Source organism: Myotis nattereri, assembly GCF_964212035.1.
Source record: "Myotis nattereri genome assembly, chromosome: 3".
Lineage (NCBI taxonomy): Eukaryota > Metazoa > Chordata > Mammalia > Chiroptera > Vespertilionidae > Myotis > Myotis nattereri.
The window spans coordinates 128742673-128770667 of NC_138077.1; the positions used below are offsets into that span (position 1 = coordinate 128742673).

Below are 27995 nucleotides of genomic sequence, written 5' to 3' on the forward strand. Positions count from 1 at the left end.
TGTGGCCCCACCCCATAACAAGAAACAGAATTTCCGGAGGATGAGGCCCAGAAATCAGGATTTTAAAAAGATTCCCAGGTGATTCTAATGTGCAGTCAAGATTGAGAACCACTGCTCTAGAAATTATTCTATACTTCAGACTATTCATTAATACAACTCCATGGATACAAATAAGTGAGATAAAGTTTATCTCCATCTGATGGCAGGTAAAAAAAGGAAATGGAGTATAAAGGGTTAGGCTAGAAAACTGATTTTTTAAAATTGGGGGATGTGATGAGTTTGTAATAGGCAAACAGTGGTAAAAAAAATTAGAAAAGCATGGAGGTAAAATGGTGTCCATATTAAGTTAAAATTATACTATTTTATCAAGGATTTGGAAAAATAACTTTTTTTAAAAGCATAAATCCTTATTGTCTTAGAGTTTAAGGCAGAATTATAAAGTAGAAATTAAGATTCCTTTCATTTTGAAATATAGAAACTTAAAACTGATTACCACTTCGAAATAAAACACCCACAGTATTTTAACATATAACAAATAAAAATCAGTCCAAATTCCTTATGCTAGATTCTTAAATTACCACGAGCTCTGTTGTACAAAAGCACATAACAGGTTAAAGTCACCATCATCATACAACAGAATTTTAAGAATTGAGATTAAATATTCCAAGTATATTATACTGACAAAATACAAGTAATATCACCAATAGCAGAGATACTGTTTTAATCAACATTACTTACACTGAAAATGAAGATTAATAGCATTTTAAAAAATATAGTGGAAGCAATTCCAAAAACTCACTGTTAAAATATAAGGGAAAAAATCTTATGAGTTTAGATGAAAACCTTGCAAGCAACAAACTGTACAAATTTGCTGTATCTATTTGTATTTCTTAAGGTTACCTTATTACATCTGCAACCTGACAAAATAAATTCCAAATTCAATTGTGTAAGAAAAATGATGACAATTTTATTATTTTATAATAATTTAAGACATCAATTATTTTGCCTTCAATTAAAGAATCCTAATGATTAAATCTTTTAGCACCTCTTTGATGAATAGTAGCAAGTTTTTCTTGTGATATATACTTATAGGGTGCAGTATGTTGTCTCCTTTTACTATACTGGCTATATTTCACAGAAAAATTAAAGCATGTTTTCTCTAAAGAATATTTTTAAGTTATCAGAGAAAGCCCTAAGTTTTAAAGTTTATGTAAAGCCTTACTCCAATCTTTACTTCCCTCTTTATAACAAAATTCTATCAATACATTCTTTAATAAAATAATCACAGAATAATTTTTATTTATAATGAAGTTATTATCACTAGACTTTAAATCATCAGTTCACTCTTATAACAGAGAATCAATTTAAATACCACCAAAATGGAATGAAGACAAAACAGTCTATTACATATCAGTTTCTCTGATATGCCATAATGATATCTAATTAGTCTTACACCATGGTCCATTTCCAGTGAAATTCTCAACAAACTGTTCATAATTACAGTCCTTTATATTGACATATTATTCTAAGGTGTGACAGATGCTGCTCTCCTGATTGCTTCAGAAGCTGAACATTCAAAAAGTGCTCTGAGGAAAAGGGCTGACTTCATATATAATCCAGTCACAAATGCCGTCAGTTCCTTTGGTTTTTATAATAATCCCTTTGGCAAGTGAATTAATTGATGATTGGTCCTTAGAATTCTATATGAAACAGCAGGCATCACCGCCTACACAGTTTGTGCCAACGTCCTTGATTTTTTCACTTCCACTGTTTTGTTTACCAGATCATATATCGATGGTAGTTTTATTTTATCCATATTTTTGCTGTAAACATTGAGAAATATACCAAGGACAACTAACAAACCAGACCATATGTACCTAAGAGAAAAAATGTATATTAAAAAAAGTTTAATATTAAGATAACAATTTATTATTCACCACAGAATTTGGTGATAAATTCACAAAAATCATGCAATAAAATAAAATTTTGAAATGGGAAACCTGCAATAAGTGTTAAAACAAAGATAGTTTTAGATCAGATTAGAATTTCATATTTTACTAGTATGTTAAGTATATATATAGAATTAAGGTACTTTACAAACTACAAAATATAGTTCATTTGAATTTTTGGATAATAGAAAATTCAAAGTCCAATTGCCACCAGAAGTCTTAAGAGTACACTTAAAAGCCCTGGATTCGTAAATCTGCCAGTGGCCATCTTGGGGATACAACTAGTTATCCCAGGTGGGTAGAAAATATAAAGATAAAAAGGGAAACATCCAGAGAAAGATGAATTGGCAAAGATTACCATAATGTATACCTTCCACATGTAATCAATTTATAGAAAACAAAATATATGAATGGAAATTTATTTTGTAGTTACCTTTAATTTTATACATTGATAATTCCTAGGTTTGAATCTTCTCAATTCCTAATCAAGGTAAGTGATTCTTTAGATCAGATTAGATCTGACTGATTAGGAATTGCTAGCATCATGCTTTAAATGATGCTAATTTCAAACACATCTTGACAGTACAGAAAACAATAAAGGCTTTCACAAAAAGCCACAAACTAACTAAATCATTAGGGCACAACAGATAGAATTCTTCTCTACCTCACTCCTTTGCGGGAAAAAGCAGGGAAACAAACCAATAATTTAAAAAAAATTATATATATATATATAATTTATATATTTGCACTAGGACAAGGGGGAATGAATCCCTTAATCTCAACACATAGCTCATACTCATTTATATTGCAAACAGGATCACATTTGCCCTGGGACTCTGGTTAGAGAATTTAAGTGTACAAAATGATTTCTTCAAAATAATTACATAAACTTCTGAAACAGAAGAAAGACATCAATAAAATAGGGATAGAGATAAAAAATAAGCTTTATAAAGAATTAAGGCTGTTTCAGAGGAAGTGTGGAACAAAGTATCTAAAAGCTGAGAAACTTGTTGAATTAAACATACTTACTGAAATGTGAATGGCTTAGCAAAGAATATAAATGAAAGTACAATGGTCATGGCTTTTCTTCCTGTTGTCACTGTAGGAAGAAAGGTTGGTTTAGAATGTGCCTATTATCCTGGAAATAATTTTGGAATCATTCATTTAACACGTATTTACAAAGCCTACTATGTGCTAGGATCTATATGAGGTGCAAGGAAACAATGGAAAGCAAAAAGCAAACAGCCCAGCCCGTGTGGCTCAATGGTTGAGTGGTGACCTAAAAACCAGGAAGTCACAGTTCGCTTTCCGGTCAGAGCATATGCTCAGGTTGCGGGCTCAATTGATCCCCAGTAGGAGGCATACAGGAGGCAGCCAATCAATGATTCTCCCTCATTACTGATCTTTCTATTTCTCTTTCCTCCCTTCCTCTCTGAAATCAATGAAAATATATTAAAAAAAATAAAGTTAAAAAAAAAGCAAATAAAAACTAACTGTTGCTGCTACTATGGAATTTATAGTCTAGTAAGGGTACAGACATTAAATACTACAGATAAATGTTAAAGCACACCGGTAGTAAATACTTGAGGCCATGTAGTAAATACATGGAGGCCATGACATGATGGAGGCATATGCAGGGGTGGGGACCCTTTTTCTGCCAAGGGCCATTTGGATATTTATAACATCATTTGAGGGCCAAACAAAATTATCAACTTAAAAATTAGCTTACTATATTTGGTTAAACATTTAATTAACTTACCCCTAATGCCTTGGCAGGGCCAGACCAAATGATTTTGCTGGCCTTATATGGCCCTCAGGCCGGACGTTCCCCACCTCTGCCTTAGAGAGACTTAGTTTGGCAGGAAAGCAAAGCTTTCCCAAAGAAGATATGATTAGGGGTTAGTCTTTAAAAGTAGCAATCTAATATCTTAATAGCAGTCATATATGATTAAGCTGATGAGTAATCCTTACAATCCTCTTTATCTGTATTAACTTTTACTTAACCTTGAAGTTATTACTTCAAATGAAGTCTGTTGCAAGCCCTGAAACCTTCCTCCTTAGTCCTACCCAGGTAGATATAAGCAACTGCATATATCTCCATTACAGCTTTTCCCTTACTTTTCATTAGCAGTTGCTATCTTCCCATTAGACTGTGTACTTTACTTAATTCCTTGTCTCATTCATCCTTATATTTCCAGATTCCCTAATTCCTGGCACTTATTGTTCAATGATGAATGAATGAATACAAAATGAAGAAACTGTTTTGGAAATATGTATCAGAGCCCGATTCCCAAATCTGTCTTTTCTTTTACTTTAGTAAACGGACACCTCTCCCCCTTTTTTTTAAATGGGCATAACTTTCAGCCTCTCCTACAACTAGGTGTGATCATGTGATTGATTAGATTTTGGTCAATGAAAATGTGAGAAAAAGTGCTGTCTCTAGGAGTGTGATTTATAGGAAGTTTCCATAAAGAGAAATGTGTATTTCATCTTCTCTCCATCTCACTGACTGGAATGAGGAATAAGATGGCAGAATACATAGAAGAAGCCTGGATTCCTGATGAGCATGGAGACACCACACCAGGTTAAGAGGCAGTATACCGCATGGGGTACGAGCAAAGATTAAGATGAAATATACGTAAACTACATAAAATAGTGACTGGTGCAAAGTAAGGGCTATGTGCGCATTAACTATAATTATTATCACCACTTCTGGATTTCTTTTAACAAGCTAGATATAGACCGGCCTAAACCTTCAAGACCAGGACTGAATCTCACAATTCTTTTCTTTCTTTTTTTAAATCCTGACTCAAGGATATTTTATTTTCCCATTAATTTCTAGAGGCGGGGTGAGGGGGGGGGGGAGGGAAAGAGAGACAAACATCCACGTGGCAAAGATGCAATATTGGCTGCCTCCTGCACAGCTCTGGGAAACCTGCAACCAAGGCATGTGCCCTTGACTGGGAATGGAACCCGAGATCCTTTGGTGTGAGGGCCAACTCTAACCACTGAGCGAAGCCATCCAGGGCTCACATTTCTTTATACAAACATCAGGGTTCAATCAATGCATACCAATAGATATAAGTAACTGTTTAAAACAATTACTATCTTACAAGCAAAATTTGAACCCAAGCTAAGTATATGAATTTGCAATCTTTCTTGACAGCATGAGATGAATTGAATGATTAGTTATATGGCCTATTCTATAGCCAAATTCCCTCTATTTATCATTAGGGATGTAAATTTTAAAAACGAGAGTCATACCAGAGCAAATAAAGAGAAAAGTTAGAAAGCAAATATACTCTTACAAAGACAGAGGTATTTGTTCATTTGTTTAACTCTGTGGTATTAAAATACGTATTTCTCTAGAACCACAGAAAATTAAAATCAGATAAATTGACTAATATACATATATATATATATATATATATATGTATATATATATATATATATGCATTATGAATTACAATTCTACAGATCTCTGCTGGAAATAAATCGAGTTCAATCAATTAGTACTCAAAAGAGAAATGAAGCCCACAGAAGAGGAAAGACTCGCTCTCCAGATCACAAGTCATTAACCTGCATTAGAGCCGGGACTGGGCTCCGCCTTCTCTGACACGCAAGCCAGAGCTCTTCTACTTCTTGCAATCCTGGCGTCAGGGCTCTCTCCACATGGGAGAGGCCAAGAGCACTCATCATCTGTACTGTTCATGTGGCAAACAATTCAAGGTAGTAGTGGGAGCCATCTGTTGCCCTCTTCAGGCCTCACCTGTAGCCCCTCATCTGTTTTCCTCACTCCTGCACAGCAGAACAAATACAAATTCCATGCCTCTAAAGTGGAGGCAAAGTCCCAGCACAGAGCAGGTGCCTAATAATTGCTAGTGAAAAGAAAAGCTCATTTGGTTGATGTCCTGGCAAGTGTCCAAAAAGCTTTGTTCAAAACAGATCTGTCATACTTTAACTTCAACAAAACTGAAATTTTCAGTTATACAGTGTATAAAGCTACTATGTTTCTATGCAGATGTTCATCCATTATACTTTTTAATAAAACCTTATTTTAATGTATTTAAAGGTTACTATTTCGATAAATGCATATGTTTGACTTTAAAATTAAGCCTTCAGATAAGAAATTAAGATTAAACATCATTTTCTTTAGAATTAAAAGAACATACCATAAGCCCAGGAATTGGAAAAATATGACAATTCTCTTTTTAATGAAGATTAGGTACTATACTTATCTTTTGAAAAAGAGCATCAGAGAAAATTTAAATGCTTATTTTATATATAATCTAAGCAGGTATATTATTCTTACCTGTTACAGCAAGAAGTGCACCGAAATTTTTAATCAAAGCCAGGACAAAGGAAATTCCAAAATACCCAGTGAGGGAAAAAAGAAAAGCATAACCATAGGTTCGCATTAGATTCTGCAACATATAAAAAAGCCTGTGAGAAAAATGCAAAACAAACCCTGAGGTATTACAAATGAAATAAAACCACACTTTCATCAACTTATTGAGCAATAATAAGCCATTCAAATAATGCAGTCAAGCAAAGATTCTTATTTAGTTCTGATTTAATGGAAAAACAATGATGAAATTTAAAATCCACAACTTCTACATCATTAACAGCTTAAACATTACATTATAGAGTAGAACAAGGATAAAACAAATTTAAGTATAAATTATTTCAATTCTCAAATAATTTTTGATCTACATATAAAGGAGTGACCAAATTACATAAAAATAGTACTTTGAACAAGGGGAATCAGATATACAGAGGACACTATTTAATGAAAGATGTTTATTTTTAAAAATGTGATTAGTGTTTACCTTTGAACAAAATGTTACTGCAGGGCCTAATCCACTAGTGCATGTCAATCCCAATAAAATGTACACAAAACCGATTGAATACGAATACAAAACCTAGAGTAGACAAAAATAAAATGGAAAAAAGTGATATTAAACCAAAGGTAGAAAATGAAGGATTTTCAACATGTGGCTCAATTAATCTATTAAATTAAATTTGTAGAACAAACCATTTTTAAAGTAACATCTCTGTTTCAATATGGCTTAACTTTCTGGAAATGATGGCTGATCCTCTTTAAAAGTCTACGCGTTATTTTATGTGCAATATAACACAGCAGTACTAACCCTTTCATATACGGTTCTGTGGCAGGCAGTTAGACAGACAGGAGCAGAGCCAGGATGATGGGCCGGGTACAGAAGGTCACTGGGGTAGAAAGCGCCAGGTGCCTAGAAAAGGACAACTGAAGGGTGGGCCCTCACCTCCAGGTGACCTTTCAGTTGGATTTCCTGACCTTTCTTCCTAGAGGTAACATCCAGGCCTCAACTGCATTTCAGCTCCTGGCCCAGAAAAGCAGCAAAACCAGTCAAGGGACACGCGGCTGACCTCAGGACCAACCGGCTGCACTGACTAATAATCCCCTGCCTGTGTGCACACCAATCAATTAGTGGAGACCTAGACCCTGAAAGGACCCACTTGGAAAGCTGCTGAATATTCCATGAGATCTTCTCCTGGGACCTTCCCTAAATCCTTTAGCACTGAGGACCCAGTGAGCTTTTCCCTTCCCTCACTCTCCCCCCAGGCATGTTACCATTACCTTTTTTACTCCCAAGCTCCAAGGGCCCTTCCTTTACCTTTATAACTTGTTTCCTAAGCCTATTTCTTTTACAAATTACTTCTTCTACCTCAATGACTTTATAAATAAACTAGAGGCCCGGTGCAGGGATTCGTGTGCCGGTGGGGTCCCTCGACCTGGCCTGCGCCCTCCTGCAATTCAGGACCCCTCGGGGGATGTCAGAAGCCCAGTGCATGGATTCAGACCGATCCCCACAGGCCAGGATGAGGGACCCCACCTGTGCATGAATCTGTGCACCAGGCCTCTAGTGTGCATATAAGATCTTTGGTTAATCTCTTCCCGCCCTTCACCTCCCCCCTTCTCTCTGAGATTCATCAGTCTGTTCCATGTTTCCATGCCTGTGCACTGAGCGTCTTCCCCCTGGTGGTCAGTGTGTGTCATAGCTACCGGTCGAACGGTCGGACACTTAGCATATTAGCCTTTTATACATAGATGTTCTCTTACAGTTTGGGTCTTTGTCTAGCCAGACCCCAAGTACCAAGGTTGCTGAACCCAGGTCCGGCCTGACCTCACTGGCCTAACACCTGGTGCATTTCCTGTAGCCTACAACAGTTCCATAATTATTCATTTTTTGACTGGTTTAATTACTAAAGTCAAACCAGATTTGAATGTTGGGATTCTAAAAACATACACAAACACAACAAAAAACCTTTATAGCTACTTATTAACATAAAAGAACTCAAACGTTAAGTTTGCAAAGACATTAAAATATAACAAAAATAAGCAGTATACTGCATATTTATTGCTTAATTTCTCAATTTTCCTACCAAGCTTTCTATCCCAATGTATTACACTCCTCATACGCAGAAACAGAAACAAACTTAAATAACTGTTATGTACTACTAATGCCCTATATCAATTATTACATTTATTTCTCATAACCAACCTATGACGTTAGTACTTTTAATCATCATTTCCCAATTTTCAGATGAAGAAACTAAAACATATATTGTCATCTTCACCAAACAAGAGGGCTAGGAATAATAGGATATGAACTGAAGCCATCTCAGACCAGAGCCTATGGTCATAACCACTGTACTACATTAACTTTCTGATTACTTACACTTTCTTAATTATTTTTTCTTTACCTTATCTAGAACTAGTGATGATGATGATCAAGGAAATGATGACAAGATTAAAGTTCCTATGTTCCTAGAGACTTAGAGCATCCACTATACTGACAAAGAAACAGGAAAGGCCAGTCCTGTAACTCCTTTATGCAGTCTGCTCTGTCTCTCTAGCAAGTTGGCTGGCTATAAAGTGAATGTAAACACACACACACACACACACACACACACACACACACACAAACACACACACCATAACTTTCCTATATACAAATACCGACCAGTTAGAAGATACACTGGAAGAAAAGGCATTATTTGCAGTAACAATGGCAAAAAGGTGAAACATCTAACATTAACTTCAAAAGAAATATGCTAGATTTATATGAAGAAAACTTACATTTCCACTTTATTTGGGGACATGAATACCCAAGAATAACTATTGATAGTAATATTCTGAAAAATAAAAGGAACAATGGTGGCTAGTCCTAATAGATGGTAAATGTTGGATAAAACTACTGTCATCATATGGTTCTGGTGCAGACATAAATATAAAAGAATATAATTCTGGATGCAAAGTTAGAATATGAAGTAATAAAGAAGGCACTTAAAATAAGCTAAAAAAGTGGATTATTCAGTAAGTGATATTGGGATGAGTGAACAACCATATGGAAGAAAATTTTTAAAGTTTTGAGTGGATCAAAGCTTTAATAAAACAGTCCTGCCAAAACCGGTTTGGCTCAGTGGATAGAGCGTCAGCCTGCGGACTGAAAGGTCCCAGATTCGATTCCGGTCAAGGGCATGTACCTGGGTTGCGGGCACATCCCCAGTAGGAGATGTGCAGGAGGCGGCTGATCGATGTTTCTCTCTCATTGATGTTTCTAACTCTCTATCTCTCTCCCTTCCTCTCTGTAAAAAATCAATAAAATATATTAAAAAAAAACAAAAACAAAAAAAAACAGTCCTAGCTGGTCTGGCTCGGTGGATAGAGCATTGGCCTGTGGACTGAAGGGTCCCAGGTTTGATTCCGGTGAAGGGCATATGCCCGGGTTGTGGGCTCTATCCCCAGTTGGGGGCGTGCAGGAGGCAGCCAGTCAATGGATTCTCTCTCATCATTGATGTTTCTATCTTTCTCTCCCTCTCCCTTCCTCTCTCTGAAGTCAATAAAATATGTATAAAATTTTTTTTTTAAAAAGGAAATCATAAAATTAATAGGCAACATCAGTAAAATTCTTAAATCTTAGTGTTAGGAAAGCCTGTTTCAATCATAATATATAGCCAGAAGCCATGAAGAAAAGATAAACCTGACCACATAAAAATTACAAACTTCTAAATGGAAAATAATACCAAATACAAAGATAGGAGAAAAATTATGTATCAAAGGATCTTTTTAATATGTAAAAAGTATAAATCATTGAGGAAAAATTTATCAAATACCATACCATTAGCTATTAGCAGTGGTAGTAGCATTTTTATTTTTTTACCTTCCTATGTTTGAATGCATTACTTTTATGAAAATAATGATAAACTAGTTTTTTGGTTTTTTAAAACAATATATTTTTATTGATTTCAGAGGAAGAAGGGAGAGCAAGAGATAGAAACATCAATGATGAGAGAGAGTCATTGATTGGCCGTCTCCTGCAAGCCCCCTATTGGGGATGGAGGCTGCAACCCAGGCATGTGCCCTTCACCAGAATTAAACCTGAAGGCCGATGTTCTATTCACTGAGCCAAACCAGCTAGGAAAACGATAAACTAGTTTTAAAATGCAACGCCAGTATTCAATACCATAACTATTTCATAAAGTTAAATATATCACCATTTTTAGTCTGTGTGTTGTGAAGAAAAAAAACACAAGAATATTTACCATTTCTGAGTTAGAGGCGTTATGCAGTTTCATAGCCTTCTCTTGAACATTTCCAATAACAGCATCAGCACATAGTGCCAGGGAAATAAGGATCACACCTTCAGGAAGGCACAAGAAAAACACAACCTCCTTATTTAAACATATGAATGAGAATCAAGAGTTTTCAGAGATGCAATTGGGCTAAAAAATAAAAGCAGATCTTATTCACATTTGTTTCATAAAGCTGAGCATTTTTATCCACAACCAGTTGTAACAGGCACATAAGCCACATAGGTGATGTTAATAAAAAAAAGTAGCTAACACTAAGAAACTGCATTAATGCTATCACCATTACTATGCTCCACTCTCCTGTCAAATAATAGTTCTCTGTTTAAACTAGATTTTATGTTTGAAAGGTATACTGTATTAAATAAATATAGAAGAAATTCCTACATTTACTGGGATTGATGGTTAGTCAGATGGAGAGGGAAATCATTAAAAAATAAAATTATTAAAATGTTTAATTTAAAACACAAACATGCATACAGTTGTGAAGGCCTTTTCTTTCAATAGAGGTACTAAAATTCTGCACTTTCTCTTTTGTTTAAACCACACTCATAAAACAACTCTCTATGATTTCCAAGTTGTTCTGGTTAAAAAGTATCTATCTATCCGTCTGTCTGTCTGTCTATCTATCAGTCAATCTATCTATAAATTATCATGAACCCTGGAATTTAAAAAAGTACACCAAAAACTCAGGAACTTCTGAAACAATTAGGGTGCAGAATCCTTTCATATTTATATGATATCCCCAATTTTTATAGTTATTCCATACAAATGTAATTCAACACTGATTTTATTAACTTGTCAACCAAATTGTTTCAATTAACTTAGTTTTTACAGAAACAATTCTTTCTTCAAACTCAACTGTTTTTTCCACTGTTGTTAATCCTCACCTGAGGATATTTTTTCCATTGGTTTTTAGAATGAGTGGAAGGGAGGAAGGGAGGAAGGGAGGGAGGGAGGGAGGGAGAGAGAGAGAGAGAGAGAGAGAGAGAGAGAGAGAGAGAGAGATATCAAAGTGAGAGAGATACATAGATTGGCTGCTTCCTGCACACACTCCAACCAGGGCCAGTGATCGAACCTGCAACCCAGGTACATGCTCTTGACTGGGAATCGAACCCAATACCCCTTGGTGCAAAGGCCAAAGCTCTAAACACTGAGCCACACTCAGTTTTGAATAATTCAAGTAAATATTTAATTATTTCATAATTTTAATAACAGGCCTAAATGGCATAAACAAATCCAGAAATCAACACACTCATACAAACGTGAGTGTCTCTGGAGAAGCAGGCTCTAATCTGCAAGTGTTTAGATACTGGTCACCAGGCACGGTCCTTTACAGAAAGAATAAAGAGCAGCCTTGGTTACAATTGTGAGTTTGATGAAATTTAAGGATATGCACTTATAACTGAGACTTTTCAAGTTTTCATACTTATTCTTCAATTTGGCTTTTTATAACTTAACTTAGGTATTTTACCTATCCATGCATTTTTATTCATCAAACTTGATTCTAAATTGTCTTTTTCTTGTTTCAAATATCAAATCTACCCTCAAAAGAAAAAAACATGGTATTATTGAAGATCCTGAAAACATGGCCTAGTTCCTAAAAGACATCTCAAAAGTGTTCTGAACAATGGAAACAACATGAAGTACTTTTTAAAAAAAAGACTTTTTATTGTTTTTTTTTTGTGTGTGTGTTTTTTTTAGAGAGGGAGAGAAAGAGAGAAAAACATCGATGTCAGAGAGGAGTATCAATGGGCTGCCTCCTACATGCCTCCTACTGGGAATTGAATTGGCAAGTTTTCGGTGCAGAGGACAATGCCCAACCAACAGAGCCTCACTGGCCATTATAAAAAGCTGAAAAAATTTTATGAAAATACTTGATTTATGGGGGCAGGAGGCGGGGGCTAGAAGGTGTCAATGGGGAAAAAGGGAGACATCTGTAACACTTCCAACAATAAAGATAAATTAAAAAATAAATAAAAAGAAAATACCTGAATTGCATCCTAAAGGTGGATATTTATGGAGTAAGTCTGATATACCCCTTTATACATTCAAAGTTTTATTTATGTCTATCTTAACCATTTTAGTAGTTAATTAATCTCCTTTAGATAATATACTCTTATAGATCAGGGATTATGATAAATGCTCAACTATTATTAACTAGAGGCCCAGTGCATGAAATTCGTGAAGGGGTGGGGGGGAAGGGAGGTAGTGTCCCTCAGCCCGGCCTGCATCCTCTAGCAATTTGGGACCCCTCAGGTGGGGTGCCTAGGCCTGGCCGGTGATCAGGGCCTATCGGGGCTTTCCTTCCCCGGGTTGCCGGCAGCTGGCCCTGCCCCCGCTGCTGCCACTGCTTGCCATCTGTGTGGTGCTGCCCCTCCCTCCGCCACCACCGGTCACCTCCCTCTGCGAGCATAGGCGTGAGGTGCGATCACTTGGCTAGCCTGGACCTCCCTCTGCAGGGGGATCGATGGCTGGCCCCACACACTCGCCACAGGATCGCTGGCTGGTGGCCTGGGCCTCCCTCTGTGGGGCAATCAATTGTGGGGCGCCCAGATGGATCGCTGCACAGAGGGAGGCCCTGCCTACCTGCTGCAGTGCTGCCGGCCTGGTAGCTTGGGCCTCCCTCTTTGAGGTGATCGATCACAGGGCTCCACGACTGATCGCCCAGCAGAGGGAAGCCCTTCCCACCCAGCCAGGGCTCTGCGACTGATCGCCACACAGAGGGTGGATGAGGTCTCCTTCTTTGGTGCGACTGATCATGGAGCCCCGCATCAATCACCCCGCAGAGGGTGGCCTGGGCCTCCCCCTGCAGGGCAATCGTGGGGCGATGGCGAGACTCCCCAACCAATGGCACTGCACCTGCCTTGGCTGGCCTGGTGCCAATGGGTGTCATAGCGTGGTTGTCCGGAAGGTCCTCCGGATGGTGGTTCTTCTGTTTGGTTGTCTGGTTGATTTGCAATTTGAATATAATAATTTATTATTATCCTATCTAATATAAGAGAAACATGGAATTAGCCGTACATCCGCTACCCTTCCCATTGGCTAATCAGGGCGATATGCAAATTAACTGCCAGCCAAGATGGCGGCCGGCAGCCAGGAAGCTTAAAACGAACATGAGGCTTGCTTGCTTCAGTGACGGAGGACTCCAACGTTCCCCACCTGCCGCTGTCGGCCTCTGAGCTGCAACTCTAAGCAATTATGTTACAAATACAGAAGCTAAACAAAACCCCAGAAACCTGCTTTAGTTGTCGGGCTTCAGCCAGCAGGATCGCAACATTGTTTCAAATACAGAAGGTAAACAAAGGCCAGAAACCTGCTTTCAGTAGCCAAGGCCTCAGAGCTAAAGCTGGCCCAGAATAAAAAAAAAAAGGAGCCGTTGGGAGCTTCAGTCACCCGCCAGCCTGAAAACAGCCCTCAGCCCCTCACCCAGACTGGCCAGGCACCCCAGTGGGGACCCCCACCCTGAAGGGTGTGTGACCAGCTGCAAACAGCCATCATCCCCTCATCCAGGCTGGCCAGGCACCCCAGTGGGGACCCCCACCCTGATCCAGGACACCCTTCAGGGCAAACCAGCCAGCCCCCACCCGTGCACCAGGCCTCTATCCCATATAGTAAAAGGGTAATATGCCTCCCAGCACTGGGATCAGCATGACAGGGGGCAGTGCCCAAACCCCCTGATTGTCCTGCGGCTCTGTGTGTGACAGGGGGCGGGGCCACAACCTCCCTATCCACCCTGCTCTGTTCATGACAGGGGAAGGCACCCCAACCCCCTGATCAACCCTGCTCTGTGCCTGATGGGGGGAGCTCCCAACCCCGATTGCCCTGCGGCTCTGTGTGTGACAGGCTGCGGTGCCCCAACCCCCTGATCGGCCCTGCTCTGTGTGTGACAGGGTGTGGCGCCCCAACCCCGCCCCCCACGGGCCCTGCTCTGTGTGTGATGGGGTAGAGCCATAACCTCCCCATCAGCCCTGCCCTGAGTGTGAGAGTGGCAGCGGCACCCCAACCCCCTGATCGGCCCTACTTTGTGGGTAATAGAGGGCGACGCCCCAACCGCCCCCCACGGGCCCTGCTCTGTGTGTGATGGGTTAGAGCCATAACCTCCCCATCGACCCTGCTCTGTGTGTGACAGGGGGCGGTGCCCCAACTCCCCTATCGGCCCTACTCTGTGAGTGACAGGGGGGAGCTCCCCAACCCCCTGATGGGCCCTGCTCTGTGCGTGACAGGGGGCAGCGCCCCAACCCCCTGATTGGCCCTGCTCTGTGCGTGACAGGGCGTGGCGCCGCAACCTGCCCATCGAACCTGCCTTGAGTGTGACAGGGGGCGGTGCCCCAACCCCCAATCGGCCCTACCCTGAGCGTGACTGAGGGTGGCATCGCAACCTCCCAATCCACCCTGCTCTGTGCATGACAGGGGGCTGTGCCCCAACTCCCCAATCAGCCCTGCTCTAAGCCCCACCAGGGGCTGCACCTAGGGATTAGGCCTGCCCTCTGCCACCCGGGAGCGGGCCTAAGCCAGCAGGTCGTTATCTCCCGAGGGGTCCCAGACTGCGAGAGGGCACAGGCCGGGCTGAGGGACCCCCCCTCCCCCCGAGTGCACAAATTTTTGTGCACCGGGCCTCTAGTCCTATATAATAAAAGCCTAATATGCAAATCTTCTGAACTGCGAAATGAACGGTGGAAAGACCGGTCACTATGACGTGTACTGACCACCAGGGAGCAGATGCTCAATGCAGGAGCTGCCCCCAGCCTGTAGGCCTAAGGCCAGCCAAGGTGTGTGCCAGCGGGGATCCCCTGTTTGCCCCGCAGAGGAAGGCGATTGGCGGCGGCGGTGGCAAGGGGCAAGGCCGGCAAGCGGGCGGCACCAGGCCAGCCAAGGCGGGTGCCCCCGATCGCCCTGACGGTCGCCCCACAGATTGGCCCTGATCTCTGGCCAGGACTAGGGATCCTACCCATGCATGAATTTCGTGCACTGGGCCTCTAGTAGATTATAAAATAGGGTTAGGTTCTAATTCTCTTAACAAGTATTTCTATGTAACTCAGAATTAGCGCTTCAGTTATAGTGAGAAGTTACAGACCACCTCTTTCCATAATTATCATCACCACCATCATCCCATCCTACCAAGGGTACGTACTCTCACATCCATTACTTCATCATCTCATTCTGTCCTCTCACCACCTGCGTGTGAGGCACACTATCACCATTACCTCTGGATAAGAAAAGCGCAAAGGGAGGTGGCACTTTAGCCATGGTTATATTTCTAAGTGAACAGACCAGAATGTGAAGGCATGTCACTGATAGCAAGTTCTGTGCCTTGTCTAAAACTGCCTTTTCCTCAAGTAAGAGTCAATTTTCTCAGTTTTCAAATATACTCTTCCTTTTAGATTTGCAGATATGAAAGTGAAGTGTTTCTGAAAAATCTAAACCACGTGAGAAACACCTGCAACAGTAAGTTTTCTTTGAGTAAAACTCATTGAAGTAAGGACCACTTGCACAGAATGATCCAAGGTGACAGAACAGATATAAGAGGCTCTACCACATCTTCTGGTTCTTAACAGACAGCTCTAAGAAGCTGAACTGGTTAAATTTAAATCTCTTAACTTAGCCTGATTAAACAGATTAGTAAGAAAGGTTGACTAACAACAGGTAAGAATAATGAAGTTGATGTAAATTACTTTCTTCATTATGTAATACTTTTTCCTCATAAATAATTATACTTACTATACTTTGTACTATATGTAATATATATGTAATATACATTTTTTTTCTGTTCTCTCAGAGTTTCTTTGAAGACTTAGATATTTTAAATACAATTTTTATCAGGTTAGGAGATGGGGAAATGGGATGATACTAAAATAATTTTATAAGTAAAACTAAATAGTTAGGAATGACAATAAGTATATATAAACAGTTTCTCCATAAAATCGTTAGAATGGAAACAAGATTCTAACCTTTTTTTATTCTTATTTATTTCCAAACATATTATAATACCTATTCTGCTCATGAAAAAAAATCTAAAATTAATTTACAAAATTCCACATGGCACACTACTGTGTAAACTTTAAGCATGTTAAGGTTATGATCATATTTATATCACCCAGATTAATACTTAAGCACAGCATACACTTCCCTCTTTAGCTAAAACAGTGACAAATAAATGTGCAAGTTTCAACCTAAAAAAATGAGAAAAAAATTACTGTAATTCCCCTATAATTCATGTGTGTATTTCCAATTCAGCCATAAGAAATTGGTCTACCATGTACTGTACTTGATAACAGAAGATTTTGATTGAGCAAACAACTTTCTGTCACATCAGAATACATTTGTACTAAAAACAATTGCTATATTTCCAGAGTTGTAATATTTTTACTACATCTTATTTGGAAAGTCTGAAAGCTTTATGTTAGGTATGAGACTTATAGATGTCACACCATCATTTAAAATCCTTATGAAGTTGTAAAAATTCTTACTGTAAACCGAACTGCCTACAAAATCTAGGAAGACAAAAAAATGATTACCTGTTAGGTTGAAATTGGGTGCAATTGTGCTGTCAGCAAGTGTAAACCATATCAGGCCAAGGCTCATACACACCGCAGCAGACACATCTGCAACATTGTAACGCTTGCCTGTGTGATAGAAATGTAAGTCAACCTCAGAATGGAAAGACCCACTCAGCACAGTTTTAGATCTATGTGTTTAAGCAAGGAGGTCAGGAGTCCTTTTATATCTAATGTCACAAATATATGAGGAACACCGAGGTCGAGGCATGAGATAGTCACAGATCTTCTGAAAATTAAATGGTCAGCAAGCACTGATGTTTTAGATGTGAAAGTCTGTATTATCTGTGATGGTAGTGAGTAAATATGAACATTTAAAAAGTTTATGAAAATTAATGCCTCCTTTTCCTTATGTATAATATACAGCTATGAATTTTCTTCTAGTTTACAAATTTACAGAATAACCAGAGTAATTATTCAGGCTATATAACTGTTAAATTTACAAATACCATAATCAAATAACTACTAGGTTAGTGAGCATTAACTTCTTTCAATATAGCCACATTTAAATAACAAAACCATGTAGTAACTTCTTGGAAGGAATGTAAGGAAATATCATACATGCTCAGTTAGTTATCACATTAAATGTGGTTTTTAATAGGGACTGAGATCATTGTTTTTTCCTGTGTGAATAGTTATCCTGAAATTATATGCAAAGTAGTTGACAGACATGCTTTCATTAAAAGGGATTTTTGGGAAGACATCTAATGGATAAAATGAAGTCAGGTTGTATAAGGATGTTGGTGATACAGAAACACTTAGTGATACAGAAACACTTGATTATCAACACATGAGCATTCCTCATGACAGTGATATGAACAACTTGTTCTGCTGCTTCTTGCTTTGATTGCCTCCTTTTTTACTGCTATTTCCAAAGAGCTTGTAACTTGATTGGGGCTCTAGGAAATCAAGAAGCCAGCAGAATTGGCAAAACAGCAGTTCTGCTTCGTTTAAGCTTTACTTCAACATGAGAACAGCCCATTTGTATAAGGAGTTAGAGACAGAGCCCTGAAGAGTACAGGACTGGAAGAATTGAAAAAAGGAGCTTTCCAGGTACTTAGGTGCTTCTGAGCTATACTTTTAATATGTGAATATAGTATTTCTTGAAATGTAAGTAGACTCCAGACTAAAAGAATAAAACAAAACACTACTTTTATTCTGAGTCCAAATTATTGATTTCAGATACTAAAGTAGATCACAAGTTTTAGTATTTTTATAATACCTTATTTTGTGATACTCAGAATTGTTGTAATATCTAGAATGTTCATTAAATTGACCAAAGTTTAATATTTTTCCTAATGCTAGATGCTATAACATAGCCTACTAGTTTCCAACAGGATGAAAATACATCATTACTATACCTTGAATAAAAACTCCTCCTAGCATTACAGGAATCAACTTGCAGCACTTGAAGATGACTTGGGTCGGATAATTCAGGTAGCCCAAAGAAGTATTTGATAACCCCATAGTACCCACAGTAAGAAAGGCTATTATCATGTAGGTTTTTCCTGGTATTCTGTAAAAGACAATTTTTAAAATCTTCATTTTGGGATCCAATTCATACTTGTTAGATAATGTCTTTACAATGTGTAAATGTCTACTTACTCTTTTTATTTCTGTTTAGTATTTTTAGAAATATTGGTTAAGTTATAACATTGTTTATTATATAAAAGAATATCACTAAAAATAATGATTCACCCTTATTCAATCAATCTTAATTGACAACTCCCAAATGTGTGAAAAAGTGGTATATTAGAGAGCCACTTACATTCTTACTGTAGGTATAAGGTATAAAAACTATCTTGACTAAATTTAGAAAAAACAATAAATTTTGGCCTTTATAATGGTAAAAGGCACCTTAATTAATTTATAACTTCTAAATTGTTGTTTTTTAATGTTTCCATCTAGCATTAGGAAAAGTACATCCACCCATTCTGCTAGAGTAACCCAAGCAGAATTTCTCTAGAAAAATTACATGTTTAAAACTCTGGACATACTATTTATTACTATAATAACTTATGATTTATTTCTGTCTGTATTCTGTAAAATGTTAAAACCACCAACTTTCTGATGAGGAATCTCTCTTGTTATGATCCCAAATCTTCTACTTTGAGTTCTATTTGGATTTTCTAAAGAAAATTCTTAATTTGGCATCTTCAGAATTTTGAGCTATCACTGTGAGCATATGTTCACTTTGAGTAGATATTTAATGGTCTAAAATAATACTCTTGTACATTGGTGTGACTAACACAGGAAGCACTGTTCACATAATTACATTATGCTGCCTCCTTAGATCTAGTTTCTATTTTGGGATTTGTGTTCATGTTTAAATCAAGGGAACAAAATTCTTTCATATTTTAATATGGCTAGATGTAAGGCAAAATAATTTACTGGAGAAATTCAATTAGAATGCACCATTTCCACTTACATTTCAATTTTGAGGCCTTTTCCTACTTAACTACTAATACAGTGGTCAACATTTAAAGTCACATGGAAATAATTTGGCATGCCCATATGCATCAGTGTACATGAACACTGATTTTCACTCTGTTCGTGGGGTTTAATCCCCAGTGCATACCATCAGGGAAGCAGGACAGCTCTGCTTCTCTCGGTAAGGATAGACATCACGTTAGTCAAACAATGGCCAGAAAATAAAAGATTCCAGCCAGAAAAATCACAAGGGATGATTAGAAAAGCAGCATAGAACAGGTAGAAAAAAACCCAGCCTGAAACTCAAAAAAACTAAATTCAAAAGGCCCAATTCTGAGAGCAACTTGCTATATGAACTCATGAAAATCCCAGCACTCCTGTAGGTCTGTTTTCTCATTGGTAAATGAGGAAATTTGAGTTCATCATCTTGCCTGTGGGATTCTCCTTGTTTCTGTTTTTATTTAACATCCTAATTGTATACTTCCTTAGATATGGTGGGAAAATTGTAACTTAAAGTAATAAAGTTACAAGATAATCTTTGTTGTAAAATAACAAGTGGTATATTTAGGGTATTATACTGTACCATGTGCTTCACCACACATGTACCACATTTGATTCTCAAAATGCAACAGAGAAAAGTTAAGAAACTTCCCCAAGCTCTTGACAGAGCTGATTAGAGGCAGTGCAAGACTCAAAGCCCTGTTTTCTGACTCCAAATCCTCTATTCTCTCAAGTACACTGGTATTCATAAAAATAAAGACAAAGACTAAGCAAAGGTCCAGAGCAGTGCCACTTAACACGTTAAGCGCCACGCCTGTTCTGTCTGCCTTTCCATTTAGCCCGCGATATCCGCTTTCACTGATCCGCTGGCGGCCGGAGATCTGTGTGAGGTTCGATAAGACTGCACCTATATTTTCAGATTTATTTCTTGTATTTATCGCAATCTGTACTCTGTATTCTTTTAGAAATGCTTTCTCTTCAGTCAGTTGTCTGTGGTTTGTGTTCCAGTGCAGTTTAAAAATTTTTTCTTTATCCATAACAGTGACAATGACAGTAGAAGAAGCATGTGAAAGCGATTCAAATGAAATTAGTTTTCCTAAAAAACGTCATAGAGTCGTTCTTTTTTTGTCATCAGAGGATGAGGATGAGGATTTTGAAGAATGGCATGATCTGAGAGGTAATCAACCAAGAATTATGCTTTCACCTATCTGTCTGGCTTTAGGGTTGAAGACTTGAATGAAAAGTCATGTGCAACAGTAGACAATTCTTATGGACTGTTTGTGCCTAATGAATTGTTTGAGGATGTCGCCAAACTTTATATGCGTCGCAAAAACTAGGGGCTGAAAACTCGCCTTGTTTGTGTAGGTGGACTGTGACAAACAAAAATGAAGTGGAAAGATTTTTTGGGTTGATTCTATGGATGGGACTAGTTAGACTACCATCTTTACATGTATATTGGTCCCGTGATCCTGCATATATGCAAACTTTCCCGAAAAAAAATGTCAAGAAATAGATTTGAAATATTACGAATGCTGCATTTTTCAGACGATAGGGAGACAGATGTTTCCAATCATTTATGCAAAATAAAACAACTAATAGATAACATGGAAATAAATTTCAAAAAATAGTATGATTCATCTGAAGCTATATGTACCGATGAATCTTTGATACCATTTCGTGGCCACATAATATTTAGGCAATATTTAAAACAAAAATGACACAAATTGGTATTAAATTATTTAAGTTGTACTGCAGATCTGGGTATACGTATGCTTTTCATGTATATGCATGGAAAAGTTTAGAAAAAGAAAATACGATACCAACTAATGTTGTAATGTCTCTCTGTAGAGATGTATTCAATAAGGGACACAGGTTGTACACAGCCAAGTGGTACACGAGTTTAGATTTACCATATAAATTACTAGATAATAATACTCATTTAGTAGGAACATTACGTTCAGATTGACGGGGAAATCCTCATGAAGTAACATCAAAGAAATTAAAACGGGAAAATTATAGCAAAAGAGAACAAAAAGGAATAACCAGTTTAAAATGGAAAGATAAGCGGAACATCTTACTTCTTTCAATAAAACATATGTCAGAGATGGTGAATGTTGAAACTAGATCAGGTCACTACTTGAAACCAAAAATTGTTGTGGATTATAATGCAGAAAAAGCAGCAGTTGATGTATTTATCAAATTACGAACACCCATGACATGTTATAAAAAGCTAGCCTTTGAGCTCCTACTAAATAATGCTGTTCTCAATGCTCATATCTTATTTAAAAATATTAGCAAGAAGTATATGAGTATCACAGAATTTCAGAAGAAATTAGCTGTCCATCTAACAAATTGTCGGGATGAAGAAATTCCAAGTAGCAGTACTGTACATATACCTCAAATATCTCGTCACAAACTGCAACAAAAAACTGGAAGAGTGTCTAAAGTTCGAAGATATTGTAAAAAATGCTACGAAGATAATGCAGCATGATTTGGATTAGATATTGCCAGAAAGTTGACAAAACAAGTTATAACATTCTGTGAAACCTGCACAGGACAACCATTTTTGTGTATACCGTGTTTTAATAATATTCATTAAAATTTTTTTTGGTAACAAGTAATATTTAAGATCTTTTAAGATCTCCAAATTATTTAAAATTAATAGAAGAATATACTTTTTTAAACTGTATATCGTCAGTCAACAGTGACTGACGTGGTTTGGATGGAAAGTATAGTGTCAGTCACCAGTGACTGACATGGTGCTTAATGTGTTAAATAAATTCAGAGATGAATTATTCTCAGAAATGAATTCAGAAAGATCAGATTAGGCGTACTTTCACTATAACAGACCTCCAAAGACTTTTTATAAAAAGTTTTTTAAGGGCTGTAGAATAATAAGGTTTCAATTCATAATTGTATTTCTTATACATCTACTATCAAATCCCTTCACTTTGTTTAAATCAAACAAATGATGTTACCTTTAAATATGTATGATCATGTGGTTTAATGGTTGGGATAAACATGGCTTCGGGCTCACTCTCCATCTCATTTGGGTAGCTGAGAAGGAGATGTACCTTTTTAAAATTTAACATTGAGGAGATGCAGTTCCTTTGTCATTTTTCATTTAATAGAGACAGTATTAGATTCTTTTACTTTAGAAACAACAGAAGTCCAGCAGTTTGCAATAGGTAATGAATCATGAGGGTTCCTTATGTATTAGTCTTGACATATATATTTAATTATTTTCTATTCTATCACCTATGGCTAAATCTTACAGAGTTTCAGAGCATGAAAACAGTGAAGAAGATATCCTCATTCAAACATTTTTAATATCACTGCTATAATAATTTATTGGCAATATAGAGAGATTGAGAGGTAAAATTAGACCCATGAAGAAATACTGAAGATACAAATTAAAATATTTAAAATTTTATAGTTATCTCCATACAAACATCCAAAACATTTATGAAAGAAAAAAGCTGTGAAAATCTTATATTCTTACTGAAGGATTAAACACTTCTATCAATGAAGACAAAATACCAGTACAGTATCAGAGCGCCTCATTACACTTTAAACTGCCTAATATATATGTGAAATATTTACATATTAGGCTCTGATATGTCAGAATAACCACACTTACCAAAAACATATTCTATTTCCTTACCACCTTCTAATTATAATCAGAGGCAAGGTTTTATTGTATATTGTTCTATATGCCATTAAAATATATGGAGATGTTTCTACAATACAGATGGCCCATTTAAAACATATTGTCAGCCCTAGCTGGTTTGGCTCAGCAGATAGAGCATCGGCCTATGGACCAAAGGGTCCTGGGCTCCCGGTTAAGGGCACGTACCTCGGTTGCAGGCTCCTCCCTGGCCCGGGCCCTGGTGGGGCTCGTGCAGGAGGCAACCAATCGATGTGTTTCTCTCACATCAATGTTTCTCTCTGTCTTTTCCTCTCTCTTCCACTCTCCCTAAAAATCAATGGAAAAGTATCCTCAGGTGAGGATTAACAAAAATAAAACAAACAAACAAACAACCCATATTGTCAAACAAGCTCCTTTGGTTTTGATGAAAAGGAATATTATGAAATTTCTCTGATGTCTAAGAATGTAATTTCAGCCACTGGACATTACAAGTATGACAATGTTAAGTGAAATATATCTCACAAAACAAAACCTAACTATATATTTTAAAAACCACTACAAAAACAGGTATTGGTTTTCAATTCACCACTTTGATGTAGTAGCACTGTAAATCTTTCAGTAATCACACCTATGTCAGTGAGATTTATAAAAACACACATGTACATATGAATACTTTCTCATTTCAAAATATATGTACATGTTGAGCCTAAATTATATTTTTTATTTGGTAACTTATACTTAGAGATTACGTTTTTCAATGTATAATGAAAATATCATATTTAATATTTTTAATAAGTTGATTAAACTGCTAAAAATGCTTGGGTATTAGATGTTTTATTACATTTATTTCATGTATTACACTCTGTAATGCCTAAAAAAAAAAATTTAACTACTACTAGTGAACTTAACTGTCAAAAAATAAAAACAAACCACATACCTTCTTCTTTTGTCCTGAATAAGCTGAAGTTCTATTAGGCCAAATATGGAGTAAAATGCAAACTGTACTAATGTAAGGTACCAGCCATAGGGCTTAAAACCCTCCACTGAAAATATTAATTCCTGTCAAAAGATACATGAATACTGTTAAGTTCAAAGAACAACCAATTTCCTTACAATAAATTCCAATAAACACAACATTTATTAAAAAACACTCAAACCATGATACTTCTCAGAGGTATAACTAGAGAAGTTGGGAGGCCTTTCCAAAGAACTGACACTAGATGTACAGGTATGAAAACCAGGAGAAAAATTAAAAGGGTTAGGGATAGCAATGAAGTAATAATATTGTATGCTTTTCTCTCTTTCTCTTGTTAAATTTATTGATTTTACAGCGAGAGAGAGAGAGGAAGGGAAACAGAGAACATGGATTTCTTGTTTCACTTATTTATGCACTGATTGGCTGACCTGACTCCAAATCCTCACCAAGGATCAAACCCACAACCTTGGCATATTGGGACAATGCTCTAACCAACTGAGCTACCCCAGCCAGGGCCTTTTCTTTCTCTCTTTTTTTAAAGACCAAAATTAGAAGAGTTGCCCCCAAGGTGAAAAAGATACCTGATTCAAGAGCTCATTTACTATTTAAAAAGCATATTTCATTAGAAGTCTATTATCTCAGGTCTGTTTTTCTATAAAACTATAATCAGTTCAAATCAATTTATTTATTTATTTATTCATTTATTTTTAATATATTGATTTTTTTTTACAGAGAGGAAGGGAGAGGGATAGAGAGTTAGAAACATTGATGAGAGAGAAACATCGATCAGCTGCCTCTTGCACACCTCCTACTGGGGATGTGCCCGCAACAGGTACATGCTCTTGACCGGAATCGAACCTGGGACCCTTGAGTCCACAGGCTGACGCTCTATCCACTGAGCGAAACCAGTTAGGGCTCAAATCAATTTAATGTTAATTTTTTGAATACTTGTGCCACAGATTATATAAAACTTCTTGTGAGGAAATGGTTATTTTGCCTAAACATACTGTTGTACCATAAAGTATTATTTGCATTAATTTTTTAAAAGACATTCTTAAAAAGTCATTAAGAGGCGTTCTAACAGTTATTTTACTATATCAGATTTCCCCCACAAATATACATTTCAACTGTATTTTAAATAAATTTTAAAAAGATAAGATTTATGTATAAATTTTCTTTAAAAGAAAAACTAAACATAGCTTCTAAACAGACTCTGAACTAGACTTTGTACATTTAGGATACAGCGTAATTCCTCAAATTTAGATTTCATGTTAAGTAAGTCTGCAAAGTATTTAGGATTTTTCTGGTTGATGAACTATAAAACATGAAAATAGCTTTATTAAGTATTTTGGCATTCAGATTATATAAATATATAGCTAACTTCAGTACAAAACTCCAACCATTTTCTTTAAACTATTTTAATATGCAATTGTGTTATTTAGTAGCAACACCAATTTCACAATGATAATGGTGTTACAAACTTATTTATAGCAATTTATCTAATTTTAAAAGAAACTGCACATTAGCTATAATGTCTCTGATTAATATATAATGAAATTTGTACAGTAAATTTCTAATTCATTTTCCTTTGCAATGACTAACTTTGCTCCCAAGTTATTTGGTAAGAATGATATTTAAAAAAAAAAGTTTCAGCAAGAATTCTAGCTTTTATTTGATAACATTTACTATTTTTTATTGTTCTTCACTGTGATAGCTGAATTTTTATAGCATTTTGTAGTGGCAAAATCAGTTATTATAAAAATTAAGATTTTAATTCATGTTTTTGTTTTACACTAATACTCTTCATAGCATTTTTATAAGCTAAGGAATAGTCACAAATCACCTTTATTTATATTTTATCTTTAAGGCAATGTCAGAGTACAATGATTGAGCTCACTCTGAGTAATACTACAGCATACCAGAAATATCTGTGTTTGAAAAAAACACTTCACCCTCCTTTTCTTGAATTATAAAGGGTTCTCTCATGTTGGGGAGTTGCATAAAAAGCAAAGTTGGTAATGGCTGAAAATACTAATGAACTGACCATTAATAATATTAGTCCATTTCAAAATTCTGTTTACACTACCCTAGATCCTCCCATCCAACCCATGTCTTTGAAAGTCAGGAATTTACTGCTGGTTAAATGTATACACCTATGCCATAACACAATGCAAATGTGAGACAAACTGTGGAAATGTTAGAAATTTTGGCACAGGTAAAAAAAATAAGGTTCTGCCAAAGTTAGAATAGAAAAAGAAACTAACAAGAATGAAAATACAATAGGTGTTTCAAAAAAACAAAACAAAAGCATTCAATGATCACAGAATCAAAGAGATACCCTTGGAAAAATATAAAACATCTATATAAGCTTTTTTCAAAATTGACCTGCTATTATTAAGCTCCAAGAATGAAGAATGAACTGGAATACAGCTTTTGTGCTATCATTAAATTTTAATGGAGAATTGTGTTCCAGAAACCAATCAATACTTGAATTATTCACTTTTAAAAACAAATACATTATATTTTGTTAAATATTTTAATTTTTCATACTTTTAATTTCTTAAGATTGTCTTTGCTCTCTTTCCCTCTTAAAATACTGAATTCTGAAACCGTAACCTCTGCTGAAGCAGATTTACTTTTAAGAGGCCCTCTTTTACTACTATACTGAAAACTTCAAATTTGTGAATAAACCAGTACCTTATAAAGGAAAATATCTTGAACAAAACTCTTAACTGCTCTTATTGACCATACTTGTTATAATTACCATAAACAAATAACTAATTTTTACCTGTAAATATCCATAAATGAGGTAAAATACAAAAACTCCAGCAACGCATATGGAAAATTGAGTAAGTTTGTTAAATCTGCTAAGATTTATGCCAAGCACTACAATGTCATCTATTGACTTGATATGTGGTGACATTGTTTGGGTTTTGGACGGGACAGTTATAGAAATATATTTCCTGGAATTGTTGAACTTGAGATCCATTGTTCTTATTTTGCCACATTCAGATTTTCCAAAGGTATCTTTGTTGGTTTCCTCTCCTTTATTCAGTTTTTCTTTTGCTTGCTGAGCAAAGTCCTAAAGAAGGAAATAGGCCATGTAAGCAAAACATTTGGATCATAAAGTACTATGCTCCAAATAATATTTCAAATCACACTTTAAAATTATACAAATAAATTTCATAGTCTCTGGATATTAATATATTAATTCCCCTATTCAATTTTCCAATCAACCAAAAACATGTCGACTCTCCAATTTATCTTCACTTAATAAAGACCAATACGTCATTAAATTAAACATATACCATTCTCATTTCCAAAACGTAATCTCATATTTATTTCATCAAAGAAGTAAATACACCTTTATGTTTTTATATGTAGAAGAATATAATTTTTAAAGCCCATGACAGTTTATGCATGACATCTTCACATTAATGTCAATTCTTATTTGCAGAAGAGTAAAGAACAACTAATGCTTCTCATATACTAAGACAATATAGTTGCTAATGACATTTTAAAATAAAGTCGAACAACTGTAAGTGACTTAAAAAGCTAGATTTATCAGAAACTACAGAAAGGAGGATATACTTTAGCAATAGCATCTCTTAGGTAAAAAAAAAAGTTTTCTTTCTTTGGAGAAAATAATTTTAAAAGTCTTTAGGGAGGTGTTGTTCAATGGTTGTAAAGTTTTAGTTAAACAAAATGAGTAAATTGTAGAGATCTGTTATACAATATAGTGCCTATAGTTAAAAATAAGGTGTTGTGCACTTAACATTTGTTAAAAGGGTAGATCTCAC

At 36.6% G+C, this 27995-nt stretch overlaps 1 protein-coding gene across 1 annotated transcript in view; it reads right to left on the reverse strand.

Moving 5' to 3' along the window:
- Nucleotides 1-564: 564 nt before the first annotated feature.
- The window catches only part of SLC35B3 (solute carrier family 35 member B3), a 29831-nt gene continuing 2400 nt past the window's right edge, over nucleotides 565-27995 (reverse strand). Inside the window, exons 2-10 of the mRNA XM_081088149.1 lie at nucleotides 26984-27277; nucleotides 24157-24278; nucleotides 18502-18656; nucleotides 17102-17209; nucleotides 10539-10636; nucleotides 6779-6871; nucleotides 6262-6373; nucleotides 2979-3048; nucleotides 565-1877 (exon numbers count right to left, since the gene is read on the reverse strand). Of these exons, the coding sequence (XP_080944275.1) occupies nucleotides 1727-1877; nucleotides 2979-3048; nucleotides 6262-6373; nucleotides 6779-6871; nucleotides 10539-10636; nucleotides 17102-17209; nucleotides 18502-18656; nucleotides 24157-24278; nucleotides 26984-27184 (1110 nt within the window). The 5' untranslated portion in view covers nucleotides 27185-27277 and the 3' untranslated portion in view covers nucleotides 565-1726. The remainder of the gene's footprint in view (nucleotides 1878-2978; nucleotides 3049-6261; nucleotides 6374-6778; nucleotides 6872-10538; nucleotides 10637-17101; nucleotides 17210-18501; nucleotides 18657-24156; nucleotides 24279-26983; nucleotides 27278-27995) is intronic.